Genomic DNA, 26,770 nt, shown 5'->3' with positions numbered 1-26,770 from the left:
GCGTCGAAAACATAAAGGCTGTTTTTTTTATTCTCCTACACAAATTAGTATATTATTTCTCCGTTAATTTGGCTCTAAAATAATAATAAGTTATGTATTGAGCATAATAAGTTATGTATGAACTTTTTTTTTATTTCAATTACTGTTGGTTTTAAATTATCCAGTTCTATAGATTCACGTTTAAAAACATAACTATATATACAAAATAAATACGTGGTTTCAAGTAACTTTAGAAATACTAATTTGGTGATGTAGTCGGCAATTGCTATCATGTTCATTCAAATCATTGAGTTTATCTGACTTAATTAATAAAAATTACTTAAATATTAAAGAATGAGCAAGAAACTCCTTTTTTAATTAGAACTAAGTTGCACTAGAGTTGCACAATGGGCTATTGATGACGGTCTGGGAAACATATTCGTGAGGAAGATCCGAAGACATGCCATCACAATTTTGATCCTTTGCTGCGGGAATGGCTCCTCCGTTTTGGTAACCAGACGATTTGCGCTAGAAATCGAGCACTTTACGGTAGAACAGTTTAACGTGGACCAGTACCACACATACTCGGTCCCTACCCTGGCTGATCAAAGTGGTCACCCACCCACTTATTACTGCAATCAGTAATGCTTGAATTGGGTGTTCTGCTGAAAACCATGTCTTTACGATCAGTCCACAGCGGGTAAATCGTCTACAGCAGTCTCATTTTTATCAATATCGTTCTAAGCCAATTTTATAAATATAGCTCTAAGCCAGAGGTCGCCAAAGTGGTCTATATAGACCCCCAGGGGTCTATTTAACAAAAGTGGGGATTGATCTGAGCCAGGGGGTCGAATGGGGGTCAAAGAAAAACAGTTCTTAATACGTAAATTCCAAATATCTAATTGAGTATGTAAAATTTGTGATTTTTTTTATAATTGACTTAATATCAGTTTCTTTATGGAACATAAATTAATAAACGCATCATCAAAAACATGGACATCAACCTGCAAGATGAGTTTGCTGAATTATTATCGGATCTTGAAGCAAAGACGCTTTTTAAAAATTTAAAAATAAGTAAATTTTGAACAAATATAAATATAATGCAAAAATATGTAGAACTTGATGAAATAGCTCATCCTTTTTATGCTAGCTTTTCCAAGTTCCTATATGGTTGAAGCCGGTTTCAGTCACGTAAATTCAATTTTAACTAAGCACAGAAATAAATTAAATGTGGAGTTACGAGGGGACTTAAAATTAAAATTGACCAACTTTGATCCCAATATGGTGAACCTTGCAAAAAAACACCAGGCACACTCATCTCATTGGTTAAGAAGCAATAAATCTGTAGTTACTTTACTTATTATTTCTACTTATTTATAATTACTTATTATTTAATAAATATTAAGGTATTTCAATTTCAACATTAATATATTTTTCATAAAACTACTGTTACACAATGTATTATTACTTTAATAAATGTTTAAATCATAAAATAAATGTACAAACACAGTATCTAATAGAGTTTTATCTTAATTAACGGAAAATTACTTTTATGGGGGTCGATGGAGATTTCGAAAAATTATCTAGGGGTCGATGATGAAAAAAGTTTGGCGACCCATGCTCTAAGCCAGTGTTTCTTAACCTTTTTGATACAATGGACCCCTTTTAAAAATCACGAACCACCCCCCTGAGAAAAAATATTGCAAAAAACATCAATTTTTAGTGTTTAATTTATTTTAGCATTTAATTTTATGATTTCAATAGAATACAAAATATTTAAAATTAAAGTTTTTAGTCTGAAGGTTGTTGCTGCTTTTCCTTAATAAATTGAATAGAGGAAGGGTTTTCTACAAAGCAACGTGCATAACATGTTCAACATTCAACCGATAACGATGTTTTGTTTTTATTGTCAAAACTGTGGAAAGTCCGGCTTCGTTAAGATACGCTGTAGCTAACGGAATTATAGCTGAAATAGCTCGCTTTACAAGGTAGGCTTCTTTCACAGAAGACCAGAACTCTCCGAGTGTTTTTGAATCGAAATCCATTTTTAGCAAGGACTTTGTTCTAAGATCAATAAGCTCATCTTTGGCAAGGTTCATATTATCGATACAGTCAATATCACAAGGAAAAGGATGACGAATCCACAACTCATCTTTTATCTTTATCTCATTCAAATTAAAACATTTTTTCAATGAAACTTGAAGTACTTCCAGGTGTTCACAGATTTTATTTTTTAAGTAATTCAGTAACAAATTATCTTGCCAAGATCCATTTTGAGAAAGCACTTCGTCCAACATTTAAAAGTTTGCATTTTGAATTCTATTTTTTTCAAAGTGGCATCTTCAATTAGAATGCTTGTAATTTCTCAGTTGCATCCATAATGGTGATATCGAGTCATTGAATTAAAAGACTTATATTGTTCATGTGGTTAAAATTATCTGCCAGGTAAGCCAATTTATAGGTAAAATCTTTTTTGTTTAAATATTCGAAGAATGAGTTATCTTTTTCTTCTAGAACAAGTGATAATTCGATCTTCAACATGAAAAATTATTTCAAAACCTGCCCTCGTGACAGCCAGCGCAATTCCGTGTGGTACAGAAGTACCTCATGTTCTGCGTCCATTTCTTGACACACCGTTTTAAAGAGACGATGATTAAGACCTCTACGTCTAATAAAATTTACAGTTTTAATAACTTTTGATAATGCTTCTTTTAAGCTGGTTGGAAGAGTTTTTGTAGCCAGCGCATGTTTATGTAAAAACCAATGAGTAACAAGAACATCAGGAAACTTTTTTTTACCAACAGGGCAAAACCAGATTTATTTCCAAGCATCACATGTGCTCCATCTGTACGAAGTGAATGAAGTTTTTCTTTCCAGCCGAAGTCTTGTTTGGTAAAGAAAACATTTAACATTGCTAAAACATCAACTGCCTTTGTAGTTTGCAAAAGAGACTCACAAAATAAGAATTCTTCTTTGATAGTATCAAGAGACACGTAACGAACAAAAACAAGAAGTTGACTATAATTCGAGATATCTGTAGTTTCATCCAGTTGCATACTAAAGGGAAATGGCGATACTTTCAATTCATCGATGATCTTTTCCAAGAAATTGCAAGAAATTTCAACTATTCTTGAATGTGTCACATCATTTGAAAATGGAATTGCCTCAATTTTTTTCTATCTGTTCCAATCTACAAACTAATACAACCATCTCCAGCGCACATGGCTTAATTAACGTCTCTCCAATAGTATGCGGTTTCTTGCTTTTAGCAATATGATATGCAACTTTGAGAGATGCCTCAACCAGAGGCTTTTGTGAAATACCAAATCCAAGTTTGTCTAATATTCCAGATTTCAAAAAACTGAGCTTTCTTCTTAGTAAAAAAATTCAAGATCTAGTAACCTGAGTGGTGAGTAGATCTAGTAACAAGGTGTCAAATGTATGTAGCTTGATAGGGGATAATAAAAATAGTGCAGCTGGCGTCATCAGGGGGGTTGCCCCTGATGGTGCAAACTGAAAGCTGGTTAGTGGAGGATGTTAAAATATGACAGGGATATTAGAGGGCTGTGTGCAGTCCGTACTGAATTTGGGGTATCTCGATCGCCTAGTTTCAATATGTATGTATTTTCACCTTTTAGAAAAGAAAAAAAAAGATCAATGTTATTTAAATATTATTGATCCAAACGTTTTAAAAATTAGGAGTAGTCGGTGGACACCCAAAATATGACCCATGGACCCCTAAGGGTCAGTGAACCGCAGGTTAAGAAACCCTGCTCTAAGCCAATGAAAGCATTTCATTTCTCATATATAATGGTTTATTTTCAAATCGCCAATATTAGAGGGACTCCCGATTGTAAACTATTACTCGTATTGCTTTTTTTCTTTCCTTTTTTTTTTGTTGAATAATCTAAGCATATATATTTTAAAACAATCGCTTTGTCAAGGCTTATAAAAATAGTCTTAAATTATTTTTAAAAAAAAATCTTGATTTATTATTAAGTGATGCAATTGTACCAAATGTAGCCTAATATATTAGACGCTGGGGTCTCAAGAGTCATGGAGTTACTATTGGATAGGTAAATTGTCGGAAAAAGGTACATTTTTTCTTACCCAGTAGTCAACCAAAGTAGGGGTAAATTTTGATTTTCATAAAAATTTGGTTTTATGCTTTTGTAAATTTACATGTTGGTGTTGAAAATCGAAATCGTTGCTGTGTTATCGAAATACTATAAGCACACTTCAAGATATTTTAACTCTCGAGAATTAAATAATGAGATAAATGAAATTAATGATAAATGAAATTAATGATTATAATAAATAGTTATAATTATTAGAATTGTCAATTATTACTAGATCATTTGAAGATTTTTTAACTCTGTAAACTTTTAACTATACCACCTGTAATAGAAAATTAAAAGAAGTACGAAGAATATTATTAAATATGTAATTTATTTTTCTCTCTTCTATTTAATTTATAAAATATATTTAATTAAAAAAAACAACAACGTTATCAAGTCCATATTGTGGAAGTTGTCTCATCAGATAGCTTCAAACGTTATTGTCCGTGGTATATAAATGAATTATAATAATGCAAATAACTTCACTTTTGATACTGAAAGTTTGCCTGTAAGTTTTTTTAAAATTAAAAATACCGTACTTTTATTTGCGAATATCATACTTTATTTTTAAATCACTCTTTGAAAAGAACTTCAAAAATAAGGATGAAAATAATGATCATTTGGATTTTACATAATTTTTGTTTCTTTCATGCGATTTTTCAATTTCGTTGACTGTAGTAATTCCGTAGATCTTTTTGCTGACGTTTTAAATTCGGTAAATGCAAATGAAATCAAGAAAACGAAATTTTCTTAAAGCTAACTTCTTTTAATAGCGTCTGTAAAATTACAATCATAACAGATGGAGTGAAAATAATCATAGAAATAGTTAGGATTTCTTAATCTTTGCACTTGCTGGGTTTTATTTCATTAAAAACAACATTTAAAAATCACAAACAGTGAAATTTTTATTAAAATACGTACGTGTTTCGGATACAAATTGGTGCACCTTCATCAGTAGGGCAAATGGCAGGATGGCAAAACAGAGGTCATGTAATTACTAATGAGGTTATACGTCACATTACAGAGAAAATTAATGAAAATGATTTTTGATGAAGTTTCCACATCATATTTAATTGTATTTTTTATATCTTATTGAGACGTAAACTCTGTCGAATTACATTATCTCTGCTTTGCCATAACTGTCATTTATCACGAAACGCGTATAGATTTCAATAAAAATGTTACTTTTTTTTTAAGTATTGTCTTAACCCCTTCCCTCTTGCTCTCATCAAAATCACGGAGTGAACTTTCGTCTCCTTTTTCTCGTGGCCGTGATATTTCGGGCTAGAGCGTTAAAAGTAATGCACCAAAAATGTTTAAATATATCCATCTCTTTTACCTGGAAGTTTTTTTATTTCTTGTTTTACACACTCCTGCACCAGTCTATTTTTAATGTTACTGGAAATAGTTAGTTTATTTTAAACTGGATGTCAGCTCTATCCAAATATATTATATTCTGATATGTATTTCGTATTTTCAAATCAGCTACTTATGCTCTTTGTGAATACACGGTTTGTTTTATATATATATATATATATATATAATATTATATATATATAGGGTTATTCATAATTCCCTCTGCCTCTAACCGCCATTTTTCTTTACTACAACTGGCTTCAGTGGTACATGTACTGCCATCCATATATGGCAGTACTTTTACTTTCGTTACTTTCACCGCCGGTACAAGTGAAAAGTACGTACTTTTACTTGTACTTCGTTACTTTTTAAATTTAGTACTTTTACTTGTACTTTCGTTACTTTTTTAGGGAAAAAGTACAAGTACAGTGAATTCGCGATAACTCGAATCTGATAGGAACTGACGAAAAACTTCGACATATCGGAAGTTCGACTTACCGTTAGTTTCGGTTTTAGACTTTCAAAATATTGTCGGATTATTTAATTAATGCTTATTAATTACAAATCTTCTAATTGCTTACAATTATTAAAGATCATTTTTCTGAAAAGCCATTTACGATAACACTGTTTGAAGCTTTTTATGATACCCTGGTCCATCGGCTGCAACTTTGCTGTTGTGTTTGGTGGGAGAAACTGCAAGTTTACTGCTTTCAAATTAGGTAGATCACTATGTGCTGTGCATTTATCAATAAAGAGTATCACTTTTCTTTTTTTAGCGAAGAATTTCCGATCTAATTTTCTTACGTAGTCTTCAAATAAAACTGATGTCATCTAAAACTTTTTGTTAGACTTGTAATCCAAAGGACACGTTTTTATATTCTTGAACATCGGGGATTTCTGTTTTTTCCGATAACAAGTAAGGGCAATTTCTCTGTCCCAGACGCATTTCCTCCAACTAGGACAGTCAATCGTTCTTGCTCATTTTACCCCCTGAGCAGTTTTCATCCTTAAACATCAGAGTCTTATTTGGAAGACATTTAAAAAATAAACCCATTTCATCAATATTGAAAACATCATTTTAACTGTATCCTTGAAGTAAATTTGGTAACGTTTCATTTAACCACTGTTCACATACTTCAAGAGGGACAGCTTTAGCTTCTCCATGAAGAGTGCGAAAGACATTGTTCCTGTGTTGCAAAGGAAGGGGCAAAATGTCCGCTCCTAGGTTTTTTTCTTGCTTTAAAAGATCCAAAAAAAAAAAATCGAGTTAAAGGAGTAAAATTCGAGTAATCGAGATATAATTAACATGAAATTGAAGATAAAAGGGTCGGGACCTCATAAAAAAATCGAGTTATAGTAATATTCGAGTTATCGTACTTCGAGTTATAGCGAATTGACTGTATTTGTAACGGAAATGTCGAATGAAATCGTTACTTTTTTCTAAAACTCGGTAAGCTTTCTAAAGAAAAAAAAATGCTTCGAAATGCAATTATTTTGCAAAATGAATAAAAATATTAATTATCAAGTTATTTTCATTCATTTCGAGTTTTATGCATTTGTTTAATACATTTTAAATAAAAAATGTTGGATTTTGTTATGATGTTTTTCAATTTTCTTTTTGAACTCACTAATAATGCATTTTTGTCTAATATATTTTTACCTAGTAAATTTTTTACTAAAATTATGTTTATGCCCGACCTTGTTAAAAAACGCCCAGTCAAATCTCTAAGAACTTCAGAGCTATTTGTTGCTATTGAAAACAATTATAATTACTTTTATAACGCTTGAAAACTCGAAGGTATTAATTTAGCCGCTGATACTAAAACTCGTTTACAAATTTTAATTATTCCGTTAGGCAGAAATGTTCGGAAAATGATTTTCTCGCATGACTTCAGCATTGGCCATTGTTACAAATAAAACTGTAAACTGTTCTGTTTCAACTTATACTGCACATTCAATTATTTTTTACTAGCTCAAAGATCACAAAGCTATCTGAAACCCCGTGTTTGCTTTGTTTATGTTTGTGCTTTAAAAGCGCGTTTCTATAGAGTAAAACAATTTTAAATCAATGGTAATTTAAATAAATAAAAATAATAAACTAAAAATTAAAATCAATAGATAAATTTCTTTTTCGTGCAAATCCATATATTTGATTTCAAAATTATATTATACGATTATATTACAAAATTATATTATAATATTCTTCCGAATTAAAAAATAAATTAATGTCCATAACTTTCAAAATTAAAAATAATTAAACAAATAACAAAAATTTTGCAAAAACATTAAAGAACATAAGAATATGATTCAATAAAATTTTAGGTTACTTTGAATTTTCGATTTCCTAGAAATGTACTTTTAAATCGTTACTTTTTTTGTTTAGTATTTGTACTTTTACTTGTACTTTTTACTCGTTGCTTTTTAAAATAAGAACTTTTTACTTTTTACTCGTTACTTTTTTAAAAATACTTGTACTTTTACTCGTTACTTTTTAAAAGTAACGTTGCCATATATGCTGCCATCTACCGGCAACTGCTTAAACTTAACTTGAATACGTCCGGAATAATTTCATATGCTCTTTTTTGCCATATTCGTATACAATATCTTTTTATACAATTATCTTGAATTAAAAATTGCCAGTTGCATGACCGTTTTTTTTTTTTTTTTTTTTTCTCTTGAAAATAACTAGATCGTTAAGGGGTGAATGAAATTCAATTTTATCACAAAGGATTAAAGTTGTTATTTTACAGAACTGTATTTATTTTAATTTTTTTATTACGTAATTAAAAAGATTTTAAAATCTGTATGTATAAGTTGCTGTCATTTTGCAACATCCTGCCTATTTATGAAAACGGAAATTTTTAAATTACTAATTGCTTTTTGTTTCTTTCTTTCAGAAATAAATCTCTTTGTAATCCAAACCCTTGTGGAAAAGGGAATTGTGTTGATTTAGAGAATACTTTTGAGTGCGTTTGCCCCCCGGATGGATTTACTTACGTCGATAATTGCAGTAAGTATTATTTTTACTTTTTACTTTTAAAGTTCTATTAAACTTACTTTACTGCATTATACATTTCTGATTGTTTTAGCTTTTACTTTTTGTGAAACCAGATGAATTGTAACAAAGTTTGTTTGTTATTGATTAAAAGTGACTAATAAAATAACATTTTTCTTACTCGTTATTTGTTTAAATTTCTACGAAATTACTAGCTTAAATAACGAGTTAAATTTGAAATGATTATAAGGCAATGTTTTGATTGTTCAACCTCGCACCTAATTTTGATGGAGGCTAAAGCAGCAAAGTAAAAAACGGATCGTACTTGTAACCTTTTAATTATTAGTTGGATTTAATGGAAATAAAAGTTGGATAGTATAAAGCGCTATAAATATCTCGAAAGGCTTTTTTAAAATACGTATAACAGTTATCTGTGACAGTGGTAGAATGGGATGAGCGAGGACTGGGATTCTAACGTTTTGATGCCCTTTTTATAGAACGATTTGTCTTTGCTCTCAAAATAAGGCCTCCGTTTCATAAATAACTACTTCGTTTGAGCCGAATTTCGTCCCCTGGAGCATCTTTTTGAGATCTACAAAGATCCAGTAGTTGCTATGGGACATATCTGGAAAGTATTTTATTTTATTTTATAACCGTCGTTGAACAGCCGACCCAATTTCATGGGTTTACGACTACTTACGTTCAACTCCGTAGCCTTGTAATTTTGGACCAATCCAGAAGACAAGGAAACTCCTGGATCAGTACCCCCAGAGGTATTGATTTGTTGTGGGAACATGGAGGATTTTGAGACTCGACAGATTTAACGTGCATCAGTCACCATTTACGACACGGGGAGTCTTCGGCCGGCGAGGATCGAACCCACGACCTCTTGGATATGGGCCCAGCGCCCTACCGACCAGGCTATCCCGGCCCTTCTGGAAAGTATTGTGGATGGGAAAGCAATTCAAAGCGTAATTCATCCAATTTAACCATTGTTTTCACCGACTTCTGACTAGGAGCGGCGATTTCCTCGCTCAGTCGATCCAATAATGCCATATAATATTCGCTATTGATAGTTTTATCTTTTTCAAGATAGTTGATGAACAAAATACCATGGCGTCCCAAAATACGGAGGCCATAACATTGCCTGCTGACATTTGAGTTTTCGGTCGCCTTGGACGACTTTCACCGGCTGCTGCCCACTCAGCTGAAGATCTTTTTGATTCAAGAGTGTAGTAGTGGATCCATGTTTCAAATATTGTCACATACCGAGGAAAGAAAACTTTTTTTATCAGTTTTTAAAGGTTCCAAACAGCGTTCTGAATCGTCGACACGTTGTTCTTATTAGTTCGGCATGAGTACACGCAGCACTCATTTCAAAAGTATCCTGCTCATCCTCAAATTTTTATGGAAAATTGTAAACACACTACCTTCTGATATCCTGCAGTTGTCTGCTATCTCACGCAACTTTCATCTCACTTTTCAAAACTTTTTTCTGAACTTTTTTGATATTTTCTGGAACAGCAGTTAATTTTGGACCACTAGAGCGTCATCAATGCCCTTACGACAGAGCTAAAATTCACAATACCAGTCAATAATGGGTGATTTTCCTGGTTCAGAGTCACCATAAAACTTATTAAAATACTCTGTTTAGCATCAGCAGTATTTCACCATAGCCACCGAGAGTCAAGGCCTCTGAGTAACTTTGTGACGTCATCCTCGGAAGTGCAGATTTGTATTAAGAGAAAACTATAATAAATAGTAAAAATCTTTGATGAGAGAAGTAAAATATTTTTGATTTAGCTAATTTACTGCCACTTAAATATATTTAAGTGGTGAATTTTCAGTTTTTATTAGAATAACTCAATATTATGTATCTTGTTATAACTGAATGAACTATGCATGTAGGACTATTGATGTTGTTATAAAATAATATTATTTGCCTTTCATAATAGAAAAGGATCTTATAAAAAAATTCTTACAAATAAAATTCCAGAACTCATCTAAATCTAATTTAACTAATCAATGATTAAGGGGTTAAATTATTTTCATAACAATTATCTTTTTTAATAAAAATAAACTAATCATCTTTTCCGTCGCTGCATGACGTGCGCACTTTAATGAAAATCAATCAATTTTCAAAAGTTAATAATATGGTTCAGATTTTTTTTAAATTTTAAAAAATGCATCAAAATTTTTTAGGTCCTTAAAGCTGCAAGTTTCTGCAATATTTTTCAAAAAAAAAAAACATAATTTTTTTTTTAGCATTATGGTTTATGCTTTAAATCTGCGCATTCATTTGCTTATAAACCGGGGATAATAATTTCCATGGTTCCCTTTATGAAAAATTGAAAAGAAAAAAATTCACAAAAATATCAAATACACAGATATAAATAACATGCTTCAAAAATTTTTAGAATTTCTGAAACGCTTATTCAATACACAATTTTATTTTAGGTTTATTGTGAAAAAAACAACAACCTTAAAGTTCCATCTCCAGAAAAAAAATCCTTAGGGATTAAAATAACATCTAAACATCAAAAAAGCCTGCACGTGAAAATCTTTTGTTTTTGCAGGAAAAACCACAGCCTTTTTTTTTCTTCAAAAAACGCTCAAAACTTTGTAAATAATGCAGATAGGGAAGTGAATTTTTTTCATTGTGCTTGGAATTATTTGAAAATTTAAAAAAAACAATAAATTATTTTTTAGTTCTTTTGCCTATGTTTGGTTAATATGAAGCCTTAAAATTAAATTATGAAATCTAATAACTAATTTCAAAGTCATAAAAAACCATTTACGCCTCCATGACAAGATACACTAAAGCAATTTATCTATGTAGGAAGTAATCATGTTATATGAAGCATGAACAACAGTTTCATTAAAACTAATTTAAAATTATTATCCAAAACAATTTAAGGGACTCACAATGACTTAAATTCTTATTTTTCATTATTATCATTGAATACACAGGAATTTTTCTGCATTCAAGTAAAATATTCGTGACATTTAAATCATATAATAGTATTCTATCATCAAGAATAAATAAACTTCAAGTGCCAATCAACATTGTAAATTAATTTTTTCTTTCTTTTATAAATAAAACTAAACTGTTTATTTTACTAGTTTTCCTTTAAGTAAGAAAAGTTTAAGCTCTTTAATGACATCTTAAATTTATTTTCGAGGATAGTTTTATATTTGGTCCGAATTCAAAAATATTTTTTAAAAAATTATGTATAAATTTGTTTTTTTTTTCACTACTTAAAGTTTCACAAAAGTATCAATGTTTTTTCAATTTTATATCATAATATCCGCTAACAAACCATATATAGTACCCGAAACATTGTAATTCTTAAATACGGCTCCTTTTATTATGTAATTAAGAAGGTTATTATAAAATCTGCTAAAACGAATATGAAAAAGTGAAAGATAAATAACACTTATTTGACTATTAGTTGCCATTTGAGAATTGTCGCGTTATCCATTTTCGAAAAAATCAAGGATCGTATCATGGGGAATTTGTAAACTAAAACTTTACGACAATTTTTGTAATTATCTTTACATTTCAGTTCTGTACTTATATATGGCATGCTTAAAATTTATATAATAATAGATATAAGCACGAGTACAACCAAACGGACGAACGAAGCTGTTGTTCATTGAAAAGCGGGAAAGATAAAAATAATAATAATAAAAATAATAAATATCCAAAAGAAAAAAAGTTCGGAAAAAAGGGGGGAATTAATAATAATCCGGAAAATAAAAGATATAATCTTTTCATCTGTTCACACGATTATATTAGCAAAAAGGAGTGCTTTCTAATTTTGTATCAATATAGCCAAAGCAAAATATATCAATACAATAGTGTGAGGAGCACTCAAAAAATTTTTTTACAAAAATTTACAACAAACAAAATATATCACATTAAGTAAAAATATCACGTAAAAACAGAAAATAAAATGTAAAGAAAAAAACAGAATAAAACATAAAACGAAATCTGTAAAGCGAGTAGCGAATTCAAATGAACTTACATGAACGGGAAATTTTTCAAAAATGATTTAAAATATTTTCGTAACATGATTGCCAGATTGCAAAATATTAAAACAGAAGCGCTAGAATACTTAGAGGAATTTTTGATGCAGTCCATGAGAATAGCAAACGGCGCACCCTTTACAATCATGAATTATACAAAAAGTACAAACAACCGCGCATAGTTCATGTTATTAAGGCCAATCGCATTCGATGGCTGGGACACCTTTATAGATCTGAAGACTAAAATAAACCAGCAAAAAAGGTACCTTTTCTTTAAGCTAATCTGGCAAAATTGATACTAAAATATTTGAAATCATTTTTGCAAGATACCTGTAAGTGGAAGTACATTTGAGCTCGCTTTATATGCTACATTTTGTGTTTTATTCTGTATTCCTCTTGAATTTTTTTCCTCTATATTTACTTGATGTGTTTAATTTTGTATTAATTACCTTATATGTTTTATTCTTATTTCAGTTATCTTCGTGTTCCTCACATTATTGTATTGATATATTTTTTGTCTATGTTAACACAATATTAGAAAGCACTATTTTTGCGGATATAATCGTGTGATGTGATGACGAGATTATACCTTTTCCTTATTCGTTTTCTGGCTTTCAATTTCTTTTTTAAATTTAAAAAACATCTTTTTTATTAATAAATTTTCTTCTTATCTTTAAAAATATAAAATATTTTTTCCTTGTTTTCTTTTTAATTTAGCTTACATTAATGGGTTTATATATATATATATATATATATATATATATATATATATATATATATATATATATATATATATATATATATATATATATATATATATATATATATATATATATATATATATATATATATATATATATATATATATATATATATATATATATATATATATATATATATATATATTGTAAGTTGTCAATGTCTTTACATTCTGAACTCTAAATGATTATATATATATGTGTGTGTGTGTATGCGCGTGTGTGTTTGGTTGATTTGAGTCTTTAGGTTATCAAAATCAATTCAAACAAATTTAAGTCAATAAACAAAATAAAATTTATAAATTGTCTTTATCACTTTAAATATAAAAAGAAAATATTTTGGACAATATGTAATGATTGGCACCTCTGTAAAAGTATCTCTGTTCCACAGTATCTCTGTAGGATACAATAACATATGATACAATTGTGTATAACCAGTATCAAGGCTATGACTTTTATTAAGTCGTGATTGTTACGCGTAATTTACACCTCTCAAAACAAGCTAACAATGAAAAATTGTTTAAACACTTTTCCGAAAAAGTTTTAAGGCGGAAATACATACCCTCGAACTACTAAAGAATTTTCTTAGTCTTAGAAAATGTTTTTTTTTTTTTTTTTTTTTTTTTTTTTTTTTTTTTTTAGTGGTAGAAAATGCTATGTATTGATATTTTAATGCATTAGAATTTAAATAATTTTATGCATCGCTACATATAAATAATTGAAACCTGTATGTCCAATGTTAGATTCGACTTTATTTCTAGTTGTGACAAAAGTTTTCTAAAAATTCTAGTTGTTTCTAAAATTTCTGCTTTAGTTCCCTACCAGTGGAAAAAGATTTTCACAAAAACCATAAATGTTGGATGGTATGGAAATAAGTTAAGCTCAATTTTAAACCAGTATAATTTTACGGTGGATTTACTTGATAAGCAAATTTTGTTTTATCCTAAGAATTTGTAGTTATTATTTCAATAAACTTCATAATTCTTGTTTTTGCATGTTGAGAGTTTCTGTTGTCATTATCATATCATTTAAAACAATTTTATTATTTTATAATTCCAGTTCCAAAAAACTGCTTTCCGAATCCATGCAAAAATAATGGTACTTGTGAACCTGCAACTATATATGACCTTTCGTATAAATGTGCATGTCAGAAAGGATTTCATGGAAAAAACTGTGAAGCAGGTAATGTTATGCTCCACTCATAAGATGGAAAAATTAACAATATAAAATTATCTTCTGAGCTAAACCTTTTTAAAGGTGTATTTTGATAATCAATTTAATGCTAAACGTTTTTAAAGCTTTAGATTTCTTGTAGCTCCTGCAGCCTATCAGAAAAATAGCCATATCTTATTAAGTCAAGGAATGTGATGAAAATTAAAGAACAAATTGATTCAAAAACTGTTACAGAATTAATTGGTAACAAATATCATAATTTAGTTGTAAATCTGAAAAAGGTTTTTAAAATCTATTGAATTGTCAAGTGAGAAATTTAAACAGATTAGTAGCGTAATCAGCTAAACGTTCTTTCAATAGGTTTTAAATTAAATTAGAAAGTAGGAAATAGATTTTCTTAATAATTATAAATAGGTAGTAAAATAACTTTCTAGTGATATTCTATCACACCTTTACATAAGAATAACTTTAGAATTTAACTTGGGAAAAACTTAATCAATGCTCATTAAAATCAAATTTATTAAAATCATTTTGAAATAATTTTATGAATGCATTACTCGGTGTCAACTACATTAGATTCTCTTTTTTTGCTTTTCCTAGAAACAAATAATCCTTGCAAACTGAATCCGTGCAAAAATAATGGCAAATGTAGTTCTAATGGAGATAAATTCAATTGCATCTGCATGGAAAACTTTAGAGGACCTACTTGTGAAGAACGTAAACATCAACTTTTATGTTTATTAAAATTAATTTGAAATATTTTTATGAATCTCTTTTATGAAATCATTTGATTATTGTTTCTATTATCTAAAGATCCTTGCAGTCAAAATCCGTGCAAAAATAATGGGACTTGTGGATTTGATGGAGATAATTACTTCTGTACCTGCAAGCAAAACTTTAAAGGGCCAACTTGTGAAGAAGGTAAACTTTATTTTTTATTATTTTAAAAACTCAGTTAAAAAATTTTATGATTGTATTACTTGAGCCCCTTACTTTAGATTTTTTAAATGATTTTCTCAGCAAAAAAGGATCTTTGCAGCCTACTGAATCATCGCAAAAATTACGCTAGATATTGTTATTGATGGATAAAATTCTTAGCAGTTACACTAAGTAGGCTTTGGTTATTCACCTTTTTCCAAAAAAATATATATATTTAATATTTATAGTGCAAATTATAAATCTATATATAATTTTCAATATATATATTTAAAATTCATATTGAAAACTATAAATATTAAATATATATATTTAATATTTATAGTGTAAACTATAAATCAATATATAATTTTCAATATATACACTTGATATTTATATTGAAAACTATAAATATTAAATTTATATATTTAATATTTATAGTTTTCAATATATATATTTAATTTTTATAGTGTAAACTATAAATCAATATATACACTTAATATTTAAATTGAAAACTATAAATATTAAATATATATATTTAATATTTATAGTTTTCAATATATATATTTAATATTTATAGTGTAAACTATAAATCAAGATATAATTTTCAATATATATATTTAATATTTATAGTTTTCAAAAAAAATATATATTTAATATTTATAGTTTTCAAAATATATATATATTCAAATGAGAGATAACAAAGATAAAAACGACCTCTTATAAAGAAAGAAATATATTATAAGAGATTATTTTGACGATCGTCGGCTTCAGTAAGAAACTTCTCAGATATTGTTCTATGCACACACATCTCCTTCGTGTTTGCAAAAGCAACTGTTGGGAGAAGGAGATGCTAAATTAACTTATCAGTCCATGGCTATCTTACAGGTCATTGGTTACTAATTAGGTTTTGATAAAGCCATTCGATTCGTTATTCTTAGTTTCAATACGATGTCCGTTTTGTGTATTTGCATTTTAAATTTGTCATTTAAAATATTTAGGGAAAAAACAGCTCTCTTGAGAGCTTACTCCTTTAAGGAAGAGTATTTAAAGCTATAAGGGAAAACGCTGGAAACATAATTAAATTTTTTAAACCTTAAGTTTATAATACAACATGTCATAAAATAATAAAACAATAACATTATTAATATCAATACTTAAAAAAAAAAGAAGTTTAAAATTATGCTTAGTTTTGCAGACAACTTCTGATACTATTAGATGTGAGAAAAACTGTTTATTTAAAATGTAATTTGCTTGGTATAAATTATGCCTACGTATAAAAAATATTTTTATTTTATTTATGCATTTTTTCTTTATACAATTGGCCATTTTTACGGATATACTTGCCACTTTGCACAAATTTATATTGGGTAGAACATGAGTTTATATACTTTTTGAATTGAGTAGTTGAATCAAAAGCATTTCTGTATTTCTAGAATGGAACAATCTGAGCAGCTGAAAGGAAGCCCACCAAATTCCCTTCCTTAAACCTTGATTAGTCTTATTAGCTATTACTTTTAGCGTACATGGTTCCCGAATTAATAATTAAAGAATAAAGACATAATAATAATAAAAAATAAAGAAAAAATAAATTTTGGCTACTTTTTATCTCCAAGAATCAATCGGAGAACAATAGTTCGGAAAAGGGATAGCGCTAGAATTTAGGGACTTCATGTTTCTTATTCTCCACCAACATGGATTTCAAATTTGAAGCATTTAAGTAACAGTTCACATACTTTGTACAGACCAATACTACTCCAACCCCTGCTCTCTTCTGATTGCTCCTAAAAAAAACACAAGATGTCCCAGGATTATTAGGAGAAACTTTAAGGGGAGATAGGGGACATTACAAGGATTCTGAATTGCATAGCAACCCACGGTTGAAAACGTCCTTGTAAAATAGTATGACAGGTTCAAGAAACCAAGAGACACAAAACTGAGATCACCTAAAATATATTTAATCGTCAAAGATATTACATGTGCTATGGTAGATGGTATGTGAAAATGTCATAAAAGATGTAAGTTTCCACCATTGCTATCAATACCTGCGTTATATCTGCGTCAGGCCATGTCTTGACGGACTTGCTTAAATATACCTGGATTTTGTTTGATATCCGCAGCAGCACAGACGATTCTTGCCACCAGATCCACTTCGGAATCCACAAGTGTTGCGTACACAACACTTTTCATTACACCCCAAAGAAAGAAATTCATATTACGCAAATCAGGAGACCGTGGTGGCCAAAGAACCACCATATTTATCACCACGCCCAATTCACCTGGAGAACAACGCAACGCCTATCTGTGAACGCATACATTTCCGATCATGGGTTGCTATGTAAATCTGAATCCTTATTATGTCCCCTACCTCCCCTAAAAGATTGCACCAAGAATCCTGGGACACCTTGTATAATTATCTTATTTTACAGTCAGTTTTTGTTTTCTTCTTTCAGCAAATAATTTTTGTGTTCCAAACCCTTGTGGAGAAGGAATTTGCGTTGAATCAAATAATACCTTCTCGTGCATTTGTCCCTTGAATGAAATTTCTTACCTCGAATATTGCAGTAAGTATTTCTTTCTATTTAGCTTAAAAGTTTTGCCTCAAAACCACTCTTCTAATACTATTTTTTCTAACTGCGTTTTAAGTTTTAATTGGTTAAATAATCTTAAGTTGAATAACAAAGATGGCTTTAAGAAGTCATGCGGAAATGTTTTGACTGCTCAGGTCAGTAATTTTTACGATAAAATTTTTTTTAAAAAAAGATGTAATTAGTTTTTGTTTTTGTGTGAGAACAATAGAAAAATTGTATGTGCCCTAACGTTTAAATTTACTTTCATTTCATATTTGCAACCGAAACCAACAAAGACTCACCTTGTACGAAGGGAAACAACATGACTTGTCTGCAAGGACCTTGTTATTTTGCTAACTCAAAGTGTTTACGAAAATTTTAAAAGAATTTTGTTGCAGAAGATTCAGTATTATTTATTTATCTTTCAAATAGATTAAATCTAAAATCTTTTGATAAATTAAATTAAAATGAAAGTAGTTGAGTGGTTGGAAACGATAAATAAAAAAAAAATGAAGGAAAAGATGGAAATGAAAACAGAAGCGCGTTAGCCATTACCTGGAGAATTAAGCTGATTACTGGCCGGGGATGCCACAGGCGACTAAAAATGTAAAAATGATTGAAACTCAATTCCTATTCATTTATTTATGATCTCTTTGATTGTTCAACAGTACCAGGGGTCTGTCTAGGTTTTTCTGGGAGGTACCTATTTTGTAAAAATTGTCATAATTTGTGAAAAATAAAAATTTCATAAAACAAATCAACACAAAAATAGGAATGTATCGTTTCTTACGGGATACAAAAATTAAAAAAAAAGTATTTTGTGAAACTACCGTTTTTCCGAAAGTTGAATTTGCGAAGGTACCGCTAAACAGTAGTAAATTTGTCCTAGAAAGACCGCTGAGTACATACCACTTTTAATAGAACTTTAAAAAAAATGCTACAGAAAGAAGCTAATTGTAGTCTCTTATACTCTATTATCAGCCACCACGTTTTGCATTTTTAATCGCTCGTGACAACCCAGAAGGCAACCTATCGCTTTCTATGGTGATATATGTATAATACATTTTCCAATAGAGTAAGTTCCCGAATTGAAGATTGAAATTTCTTAAATGTAAATTAAGTGAAGAACTAATTGATAAATACACAAGAAATTTGTGTAAATCATTATTACGAAAGTTAGATTGGAAAATTAATCATTTCATTTGTTCTCATATATCTCGATGAATAAAGTTACCCTGTCCAACCGTAATATTCTAATATTAAATTTTTATATGTAGATATCATAGTTACCTCGAGCAATTAAAAAATATTAAAGTGCAAGCTTTATTGCAACAATATTAATTTAATTTAAGGTGTAAATATATTATATGTTTTTTTTTTAATATGAAGACTTTCAGTAACGATATATTTTCTTTTTAAAATACAATAAGTATTAATGCAAATTAAAATTAAGAAAAAATATTAAAATTGGTAGCAAAATTGATTCATTACTAGTTTTTTTCCTAGTTACAAAACAAAACATACGTGTTCACTGCGATATAGTAATTTACGTTAAACCTCTAGTTTTGAAACTGGAATTTTGAATTAATAAAGTCGGAAATCAAATGGCAAGCATTTGGCAACAACAGACAATTTTTAGGATCATTATTACCTTTTCTTTCATTTGTCTAATTCTTTTTCCACTCATGCATTCACAAAACTTTATGGTTTCAGTTCCAAAAAACTGTTCTCCGAATCCTTGCGTAAATGGTGGCATTTGTGAGCCTTTGACGCAAAATGACCCTCCATATAAGTGTGTATGTCAGATGGGATTTCAAGGAAAAAACTGTGAATCAGGTAACTTTATTTTCGGTTTAACATGTTTGTGAAAATACAGAAAATTTTTCATTTGTATGCATATTTTCTTGTAGTAAAATAAAAATAATAAGAAAAAAACATATTTTTCAAATAAACAATGAGGAAAAAATAATATTTGTCCGTGTTAAAACAGAAGTTTTCGAAACTGACGTCAAAATTAAACATATCTGAGATTTGATCTCTCTGGGAAGAATTATAACTTGCAATCAGGCTCAAACTCCAAACTCTTGTTGCATCAGGATCAAAACTCCTTAATATAGCTATTTGGAAAGTGATCAAAATTTTGAATGACAATTCTAATAGTGATAAATTTAAAAAATGATGAGATAAATTTTGCTTTTAGCTTTTAAGAAATCGATTGAAATTTGTATTGTTATTCAGCTTAGTGCTTCAATTTTAACACTCGTAACTGGTCGGGAAGTCTTTCAAATTTGGATTAATTTCTTTTAATTTTTTTTTGTTGACTTCAGGCAATGATAGAATTTTTTATTAATACCAACAGGCATAGATAGCTTTAGTTACAATTTAAGCACTTTTTTCCTATCAAGTAATGAGCGGAATTTTGATTGGTGATCAGTTTCTTTTGTTGATAATAAGGGGAGAAATCCAGCTTAGAAATTCTTTGCTGCTGACACATTTTCGGATAATTCATAACATCCATAACAGATATTGTTATCCATAACAGACATGAAGATGATGTTTAAGCATTTTTGTTCACATGAAAGTGGAAAGAATTTTTATTGGTGGTAATTTTGTAGGAAACTTAAATTGTTGTCAAACGTAATGCGCAGTACATATGTAACTGCTTTAGCTGAACTGAAATTCGCCTAAGTTTTGATACAAAGGAGAACTTAGTTATAACAATATGTTATATAACAATATTCTAAATATTCGGGATCACAACACTCGAATACGCCATCTAAGAAGACCAGCTCCATGTCAAGAGAGTACCTCATTTCCTCTCCCTGCTTAAATGTTTGGAAATGTATTGTGCGATGACCCCATCCATAATATTTTCGGACTTACTATATCAAGATATTAAACACAATTGAATCATTGAAAATAACGTAATTAATGAATTACTAACAGTTGACAGTTCTTTACATCAGATTTTTTAAATCCTTTTTACAAAAAGTAAATATCCTTGAATCCCAAACCCCTGCAAAAATAATGGAAATCGCAGTTCTTATGGAAATAAATACTCTTGTACATGCAAAGACAACTTTAGACGAACTAACTGCTATATTTTTGTAAAAATATTTTTTACAAAACTGTCGAAAACAATTTTATGAATATTAATGACTATCCCTTACATCAGATTTTTAATTACTTTACCCAGATAATAAAAATCCTTGCATCTCTAATCCCTGCAAAAATAACGATATTTGCAGATTATTGAAACGTAATCATTGCTTATCATTGTATACATAATCATTGCTCATTATAATTAAATTTATTAAACTCATATTGAAATACTAATTTTATGAATGTATTACTCCATGTAAACCACATTAGACTCTTTTATTTATTTATTTTGATTTTACAAGAAACTAAAAATCCTTGCATCTCTAATCCCTGCCAAAATAATGGAATTTGCAGTTCTGATGGAGACAAATACAATTGTACATGCAAAGAGAATTTTAGTGGAACTAACTGTGAAGAGCGTAAGTAATATTTTTTTTTTTAATTATTGAAAAGAATTGAAAAGAATTTTATGAGCATATGAGTGACATTCCCTTACATCAGATTTTTAATTGCTTTTAGCACAAACTAAAAATCCTTGCATCTCTAATCCCTGCCAAAATAATGGAATTTGCAGTTCTGATGGAGACAAATACAATTGTACATGTAAAGAGAACTTTAATGGAACTAATTGTGAAGAACGTAAGCAATATATTTTATATTTATTGCAAAACATTTAAAATTATTTTATGAATATATCATTGGCATTTCCTTACATCATACTTTTACTACCAGAAACTAAAAATCCATGCATCTCTAATCCCTGCCAAAATAATGGAATTTGCAGTTCTGATGGAGACAAATACAATTGTACATGTAAAGAGAACTTTAGTGGAGCTAATTGTGAAGAACGTAAGCAATATATTTTATATTTATTGCAAAACAATTAAAATTATTTTATGAATATATCACTGGCATTTCCTTACGTCATATTTTTACTTGCTTCTACCAGAAACTAAAAATCCATGCATCCCTGATCCCTGCAAAAATAAAGGAATTTGCAATTCTTATGGAGACAAATACAATTGTACATGCAGAGAGAATTTTAGTGGAACTAACTGTGAAGAGCGTAAGTAATATTTTTTTTAAATTATTGAAAAGAATTGAAAATAATTTTATGAATATATGAGTGACATTCCCTTACATCAGATTTTTAATTGCTTTTAGCACAAACTAAAAATCATTGCATCTCTAATCCCTGCAAAAATAATGGAATTTGCAGTTCTGATGGAGACAAATACAATTGTACATGTAAAGAGAACTTTAGTGGAGCTAATTGTGAAGAACGTAAGCAATATATTTTATATTTATTGCGAAACATTTAAAATTATTTTATGAATATATCACTGGCATTTCCTTACATCAGATTTTTAATTGTTTCTACCAGAAACTAAAAATCCTTGCATCTCTAATCCCTGCCAAAATAACGGAATATGCAGTTCTGAGGGAGACAAATACAATTGTACATGTAAAGAGGACTTTAGTGGAACTAATTGTGAAGAACGTAAGCGATATATTTTATATTTATTGCAAAACGTTTAAAATTATTTTATGAATATATCACTGGCATTCCCTTACATCAGATTTTTAATTGCTTTTACCAGAAACTAAGAATCCATGCATCCCTGATCCTTGTAGAAATAATGGAATTTGCAATTCTTATGGAGACAAATACAATTGTACATGCAGAGAGAATTTTAGTGGAACTAACTGTGAAGAGCGTAAGTAATATTTTTTTCAAATTATTGAAAAGAATTGAAAATAATTTTATGAATATATGAGTGACATTCCCTTACATCAGATTTTTAATTGCTTTTAGCACAAACTAAAAATCATTGCATCTCTAATCCCTGCAAAAATAATGGAATTTGCAGTTCTGATGGAGACAAATACAATTGTACATGTAAAGAGAACTTTAGTGGAGCTAATTGTGAAGAACGTAAGCAATATATTTTATATTTATTGCGAAACATTTAAAATTATTTTATGAATATATCACTGGCATTTCCTTACATCAGATTTTTAATTGCTTTTACCAGAAACTAAAAATCCATGCATCCCTGATCCCTGCAAAAATAATGGAATTTGTAGCTCTGATGGAGACAAATACAATTGTATATGTAAAGAGGACTTTAGTGGAACTAATTGTGAAGAACGTAAGTGATATATTTTATATTTATTGCAAAACGTTTAAAATTATTTTATGAATATATCACTGGCATTCCCTTACATCAGATTTTTAATTGCTTTTACCAGAAACTAAGAATCCATGCATCCCTGATCCTTGTAGAAATAATGGAATTTGCAATTCTGATGGAGACAAATACAATTGTACATGCAGAGAGAATTTTAGTGGAACTAACTGTGAAGAGCGTAAGTAATATTTTTTTTAAATTATTGAAAAGAATTGAAAATAATTTTATGAATATATGAGTGACATTCCCTTACATCAGATTTTTAATTGCTTTTAGCACAAACTAAAAATCATTGCATCTCTAATCCCTGCAAAAATAATGGAATTTGCAGTTCTGATGGAGACAAATACAATTGTACATGTAAAGAGAACTTTAGAGGAGCTAATTGTGAAGAACGTAAGCAATATATTTTATATTTATTGCGAAACATTTAAAATTATTTTATGAATATATCACTGGCATTTCCTTACATCAGATTTTTAATTGTTTCTACCAGAAACTAAAAATCCTTGCATCTCTAATCCCTGCCAAAATAACGGAATATGCAGTTCTGAGGGAGACAAATACAATTGTACATGTAAAGAGAACTTTAGAGGAACTAATTGTGAAGAACGTAAGCAATATATTTTATATTTATTGCAAAACATTTAAAATTATTTTATGAATATATCATTGGCATTTCCTTACATCATACTTTTACTACCAGAAACTAAAAATCTATGCATCCCTGATCCCTGCAAAAATAATGGAATTTGCAGTTCTTATGGAGACAAATACAATTGTACATGTAAAGAGAACTTTAGTGGAACTAATTGTGAAGAACGTAAGCAATGTATTTTATATTTATTGCAAAACATTTAAAATTATTTTATGAATATATCACTGGCATTTCCTTACATCAGATTTTAAATTGTTTTTACCAGAGACTAAAAATCCATGCATCCCTGATTGGTTAACATTTATATTCTGCTAATGTTTGTTTTGTTGCAAGTTTATTCATTTGACATCTATCTTCCGTTTTGAGAACATGTTTTTTCGTCTCTGAAAGGTTAAGAGAATTTTTAATTAAAATAAATTTGAAGAAACTAGAAATTCGTAGACACTGAAATAAAATAGAAATATCTTTGTCTTTATATGAAGGTATGTGAATTAATATGAATTAATTCACATACTTAGAGATGTATGTAAATTAGCTTATCTTTTTTTTATTTTTATCTTTTAGCTTGTTTTTGTGAATTAACTTATTTATTATCTTTTGCGTCAGATATGCTGTATTTTTTTTAAGCTAAAACATTAGCATCGAGTTAAAGATTAGTACCCTACCACACTATTTAACATTAAAGTAAAAGATGCTAGGCCTATTTTACAACCAAAACTTTCGGAGAGACCTTATATCTGCGTGAAATAAACAAATATGTAGTATTACTTATTTCTGTAGGTTTTATTATACTATACCACTAATTGCGCCTAAGCATTATTAAATTGCCTTTTAATACTTATTTTTCAAAAAAAAAATTTGGTAGCATGATCAATTCATATATTAATATCCACCGTGATAATTTTCATACTTCACATTTCTCTGTCCCGATTTTCCTTTTTTAAACAGTTTTACTAGTTGTTTAATTATTTATTGTTGTTTACTTATGGTTTAATTATTGCTCGATTTTTAATTCATTATAACTTTACATTTCATTATTACTCGTATATTTTTAAATTTATCATCACTTTTTGTTTAGCTTATCAATTTATTTATTTTCTCATTCATGTATTCATAAGACTATAGTTCCATTTTCAGTGAACTGTTTTCCGAATCCTTGCAAAAACAATGGCAGTTGTGAATCTATGAGGGGAAATGACCGTCCATATGCATGTTCATGTCAGAACGGGTTTTATGGAAAGAACTGTGAATTGAGTAATTTTATTCTCAATTCACCTTTTTTGTGAAATTCTTGATTAAAATTTTAATATTAATTTGCCCTGACTGTAAAATCCAAGGACATATTTTCTAAGAAAATAATAATACAGGGTTATTCATAATTCCCTCCGGGGTTTCGAAGCGTTATAGTAAAAAAACGAAGACGAATATGGCAAAAAAGAACATATCAAATTATTCCGAAAGTATTCAAGTTTTAATTTAAGCAGTTGCCGGTAGATTGCAGTAACATGTAGCACTGAAGCCAGTTGTAGTAAAGAAAAATGGCGTTTACAGGCGGAGGGAATTATGAATAACCCTGTATTATTAGGTAGCTATTTCAGTAACTGGAATTTAAAAGTAACTTAAGTCTATTTATTTAATATGTCTAAATGTTTAGTATAACTGCTTCGATTGATGCAAGAAACAGGCAAAAATGTAAACTCCGTTATCTTCCCTACGGTAAATAATGGGGGGGGGGGGACAAGTTTGGAACTAGGAGGCCGTTCAATTACACTGGTTATCATAAATTAAGGAAAAATCACAAAAATAGCGATAACTCTTTCAAAAGTAAGCCAAACCGTGCAAAATTTGCATATGTTGTCCACTAAGAGTAGCTGAGTAAAATTGCAATATGCAAATTAGTGGCGCTGCACTCGGCTTACGTCATCTGCCTGGAGCATAAAAGTCCAAGTTTGAGAGAAAGCACACAAATTTTACTGTGATTGCGACATTGAAAATCTGAGATAGCCAATTCGTAATAATGACCTCTAGGCATCATTTGCCTGAAGAACTACGATGGAGAGCCATCGGGAGACTAGAGGCAGGGCAGAGTCAATCAGAAGTGGCCAGATGGCTAAATGTGAGTCCATCTGTGGTTCATAGACTTTGGAGGCAATTTCAAACCACAGATTCGGCATCTAGGAGGTTCAGTCAAGGACGGCCAACTGTTACGACCAGTGCCGATGACCGATATTTGACATTAAGTGCACGCAGGAATAGAACCGCTACTCCGACACATCTTAGATCCTCTCTTGCTGCAGCCACCGGAAGGTTGGTGTCAACGTCAACTGTGCGCAGAAGGCTCCACGAAGGTGGTCTGTATGCGAGACGACCAGCCATTTGCGTGCCGCTCACATCACGCCATAGGAGAGACCGTTTGCAGTGGGCCCGACAACATGTCCACTGGACGTCAGATCAATGGAGGCCTGTTCTCTTTACGGATGAGTCCAGGTTTAGTCTAGAAAGTGACAGTAGACGTTATTTGATATGGAGAGAACCTGGGACCCGTTATCATCCATCAAACATCCGTGAAAGAGATGCATACGGAAGAGGCAGTGTCTGTGTTTGGGGAGGCATATCCTTAGGAGGGCGCACATACCTCCATGTCTTTCCAAGGGGAACCGTGAATGCTCAGGTTTATCGAGACAACATCCTTGATGCTTATGTGCGCCCATATGCCGGGGCAATTGGTGATTGCTTCCTGTTACAGGACGATAATGCAAGACCACACAGAGCTCGCATTGTTGATGATTATCTTCAACAGGAAACAATTACTCGCATGGAGTGGCCAGCTCGATCCCCGGACTTGAATCCTATCGAGCACGTTTGGGATGCTCTAGGGAGGCGTGTATCTGCCATCAATCCGCCCCCTCAGACCCTTGCCACGCT

The 26,770-nt window shown here is 30.1% G+C and overlaps 1 protein-coding gene across 2 annotated transcripts in view; it reads left to right on the top strand.

The window, feature by feature from the left end:
- LOC107452196 (uncharacterized) overlaps window positions 1-26,770 on the top strand; it is a 51,905-nt gene that overhangs the window by 9,920 nt on the left and 15,215 nt on the right. For both annotated transcript variants that reach the window (XM_087163769.1, XM_087163768.1), the window contains exons 2-20: window positions 8,351-8,463; window positions 14,295-14,417; window positions 15,009-15,125; window positions 15,222-15,329; window positions 17,777-17,887; window positions 19,607-19,729; window positions 21,298-21,414; window positions 21,515-21,634; window positions 21,728-21,844; window positions 21,945-22,061; window positions 22,160-22,279; window positions 22,380-22,496; window positions 22,597-22,713; window positions 22,812-22,931; window positions 23,032-23,148; window positions 23,249-23,365; window positions 23,464-23,583; window positions 23,684-23,800; window positions 23,894-24,010. In XM_087163769.1, coding sequence (XP_087019895.1) covers window positions 15,092-15,125; window positions 15,222-15,329; window positions 17,777-17,887; window positions 19,607-19,729; window positions 21,298-21,414; window positions 21,515-21,634; window positions 21,728-21,844; window positions 21,945-22,061; window positions 22,160-22,279; window positions 22,380-22,496; window positions 22,597-22,713; window positions 22,812-22,931; window positions 23,032-23,148; window positions 23,249-23,365; window positions 23,464-23,583; window positions 23,684-23,800; window positions 23,894-24,010 — 1,909 coding nt within the window. In that variant the 5' untranslated portion in view covers window positions 8,351-8,463; window positions 14,295-14,417; window positions 15,009-15,091. The remainder of the gene's footprint in view (window positions 1-8,350; window positions 8,464-14,294; window positions 14,418-15,008; window positions 15,126-15,221; window positions 15,330-17,776; window positions 17,888-19,606; window positions 19,730-21,297; window positions 21,415-21,514; window positions 21,635-21,727; window positions 21,845-21,944; window positions 22,062-22,159; window positions 22,280-22,379; window positions 22,497-22,596; window positions 22,714-22,811; window positions 22,932-23,031; window positions 23,149-23,248; window positions 23,366-23,463; window positions 23,584-23,683; window positions 23,801-23,893; window positions 24,011-26,770) is intronic.

Source organism: Parasteatoda tepidariorum, chromosome 5 (assembly GCF_982258835.1).
Source record: "Parasteatoda tepidariorum strain Cologne lab strain chromosome 5, Ptep-v5.0, whole genome shotgun sequence".
NCBI lineage: Eukaryota > Metazoa > Arthropoda > Arachnida > Araneae > Theridiidae > Parasteatoda > Parasteatoda tepidariorum.
This window is presented reverse-complemented; position numbering and strand designations above follow the sequence as displayed.